At 42.7% G+C, this 3046-nt stretch overlaps 1 protein-coding gene across 1 annotated transcript; it reads left to right on the top strand.

Annotated features, from left to right (window-relative positions):
* Nucleotides 1-1415: 1415 nt before the first annotated feature.
* LOC122066277 lies at nucleotides 1416-2828 on the top strand. The gene is made up of 2 exons (XM_042630094.1): nucleotides 1416-2055; nucleotides 2305-2828. Exons 1-2 carry the CDS (start codon nucleotides 1416-1418, stop codon nucleotides 2826-2828), a joined length of 1164 nt encoding a protein of 387 aa, XP_042486028.1.
* Nucleotides 2829-3046: the final 218 nt, after the last annotated feature.

The following is a 3046-nucleotide window of genomic DNA, read 5'->3' as shown; positions in this document are numbered from 1 at the left end:
GGGTCGGCTTTCTCCTATTTTGGAAGGAAATCGACAAGAGCATTCTCAGCAATCTCCTCATAATGGAGAGCGTAAGAATGGTATCACTCTTTGTGTGAATAACTCTCCCCAATTTCCTAATATGGAAGAAGGAGAGATTCAAATTGATTTGGACTCTACCAATTCAAATCTCCCCAATTTAGTAAAGAATGGATTGGCGCAAGAGGATGTGGATATGAACAATGATGTAGACCAGCCTAGATCTGAGACCTGCTCAGAATATGGGTCTCTCTCAGACCAAGATGATGAGGAGGATGGTGAATTGAACCAGAATGGGAACCCACCTATCTCTAAAAGAATGCAAAAACAGAACCAAGAGGATGTGACGCACGCTCTCCCCATGGACCCTGTGCGTCTTTCCTCACTTCCCAAGAGGATAGAAATGGCCTTAGGCTCTGGTCGTGGGACTTTGGTAGGTAGGGGAGGCCCCAATCTTCCTCTAATAGGGACCCTCAGCCCTCTGCTCGAGCTCCAGTGAGTAGGAGGGAAACAACGATGTTGGGAGTTGCAGTGGTGGATGATGCGGCAGCTGCTCTCGAGAAAGGCACAGAAGTGGGAGAAAAAAGGGGAAGAAAGAAAAAGCAGAGCGGTCAGGCTTCAAATCCTGACAAATGTGGTCGCAAAAATTTTTAACCATGCGTGTTCTGTTCTGGAACATTCGGGTTGTCCGAAAGGAGGCCGGTAGGAGGGCTTTGAAACATCTTCTCAGAGAACCTTCGCCAGAGATTTTATGTGTGGCTGAACCGATGGTTGAGGTCAGTAGTTTTCCTTTATTATTTTTTGTTAAATCGAGTTATGCGGCTGAGGTGATTCCCAATAATCGCCAAGATAGGGTGCCCAATATTTGGGTTATCTAGAAGCGAGGTATGGCTCGTCCTTCCCTGGTTTCAATGTTAAACCAACAACTCACTGTTGAAATTGATTGGATGGGTAAAAGAGTTCTCATGTCTTTTATTCATGCCAATTGTTTCAAAATTGAGCGTAGATCTCTTTGGTCTGATCTTGCTTTGGTTTCTACTACTTCTCCATGGGTAGTTATTGGCGACTTTAATGCCACTCTAATGTCTCATGAGAAAAGAGGGCTGGGTAATTTTAATTTGGGGTCGGCAGCGGAGTTCCAGGCTATGGTTGATACGTGTATGCTCCTTCCCTGCTCCTCTCAAGGGAAAAAATACACTTGGTCGAATAACCATAAAAGGCATAATGTGCTGGCGGTCTTGGACCGGAGTTTTTATAATGAGCAGTGGATTAATGAGTTCAAGAATGTTTCCCAGCAAGTTCTCACATGCTCTGCGTCAGATCACTCTCCTATTTTGATTCACTCTTCTGCTGTTCCAAAAGTCCCCAACATTCCATTTCGCTTCCATAGCTTCTAGATGGAGAACAATGGTTTTCTCCCGATGGTGGAGAATGTTTGGTCCCAGTCTATTAGTGGAAATCCGATTTCTAGACTAGCTCAAAAGCTGAAATTTGTAAAATTAGCTGTCAAGGCCTGGGCAAAAGGGGCTTTCCCTAATCTAAATGAGGAGGTGGATAAGGCTACGTCAAATTTAAAAAGAGTGCAGGATTCTATTGCTGAATCTGGAATGACCGACGCTCTTTTTAATGAAGAGGCCGATGCAAAAACTGCTCGCTTGAATGCCTCAAAGCTGCATGAGAAAATGTGGTCTGAGAAAGCAAAGATCAAATGGTTGAAGAATGGGGATCGGAACTCAAAATTTTTCCTTCTCTCGGTTAAAATTAGAAGATCAAATAATCAGATTAGCTCTCTGTGGCGTGAGGATGGTTCTTGGATTTTGGATCATCAGGATTTGGCAAATTATATGGTCAACTATTATGAGAATTTCCACTCTCATACTCCGATATCTCCTCATCATGAGTTGCTCGACCAAATCCCAAAAAAATTATCTGATGACGATAATTTTTTTTTGGAAGCCATTCCTACCAAAGAGGAAATCAATCAGGCGGTGTGGGACCTTGATGCAGATAGCTCTCCAGGGCCTGATGGATTTTCAGGTCAGTTTTTTAGAAGGTGTTGGGACATTGTGGAGAATGACTTTTGTCAGGCAATTTTGTATTTTTTCCTAGTAGGAAAGATCCCTAAAGGGGTCAATAATTGTTTCCTCACCTTGATCCCTAAAATTAATGGTGCATCATCCTTAGATAAATTTCGACCCATTTGTAACGGGATTTTTTTTGGTAAGGTCTTATCCAAAATTTCTGCCACTGGATTAACTTGTCTTCTCCCAAGGTTAATTTCTACAGAACAGGGTGCCTTTCAGAAGGGTAAAATCATCTCGTCAAATATTGGCCTAACGTCCGAGCTAGCTAATTCGATGCACTCTGCAGTAAGGGGAGGCGGTATGGGCATAAAGCTGGACGTACAAAAGGCTTATGATTCCCTTTCTTGGGAATTTTTATTTGCCACGTTAGAAAATTTTGGCTTCTCCCCAAAGTGGATTAACAGGGTTCACCAGCTGCTTATTTCAACAAGGATTTCTATCTTATTGAATGGAGGTCCAGTGGGATTCTTTGGGGTTGGCCGTGGTTTGAGACAAGGGGACCCCATCTCTCCTATTCTGTTCATTTTGGCTGAGGAAGTGCTATGTAGAGGCCTCAAAAATATGGCTGTGGAAGGTAAGATGAAATCTCTCTCGGGTTCGAGAGGTGCTGTTACTCCCTCTCATCTGCTTTTCACAGACGACATTTTCATTTTTATGAATGGTTTTGCCACTTATGTTAAGCAGCTCCATGCTTTTTTATCCAAGTATCAGGAGTTCTCTGGTTAGAAGATAAACTTGGAGAAAAGCAAGATATTTTTTGGGAAAATTGCTCCTTATAGAAGACAATTTATTACTGAGTATTTGGGAGTGGCAGTAGCTACCCTTCCCACCAAATACCTGGGGGTGGAGATCTTTAAAGGAAGAGTGAAAAATAACCACCTTCTTCCTCTTCTAGATAAGATAAAAGGTAGACTTGCAGGATAGAAATGGAAACTCCTATCTAT

Source organism: Macadamia integrifolia, unplaced genomic scaffold (genome assembly GCF_013358625.1).
Source record: "Macadamia integrifolia cultivar HAES 741 unplaced genomic scaffold, SCU_Mint_v3 scaffold2316, whole genome shotgun sequence".
In the NCBI taxonomy this organism is placed as follows: Eukaryota; Viridiplantae; Streptophyta; class Magnoliopsida; order Proteales; family Proteaceae; genus Macadamia; species Macadamia integrifolia.
This window is presented reverse-complemented; position numbering and strand designations above follow the sequence as displayed.

What these genes read in the sequence shown, in the direction of transcription:
- LOC122066277 (XM_042630094.1), top strand. Translation starts at nt 1,416, where the DNA reads ATGGAGAACAATGGTTTTCTCCCGATGGTGGAGAATGTTTGGTCCCAG. An exon ending in AGGGCCTGATGGATTTTCAG is followed by an intron (nt 2,056 to 2,304) that starts GTCAGTTTTTTA and finishes TAATTTCTACAG; the next exon opens with AACAGGGTGCCTTTCAGAAG.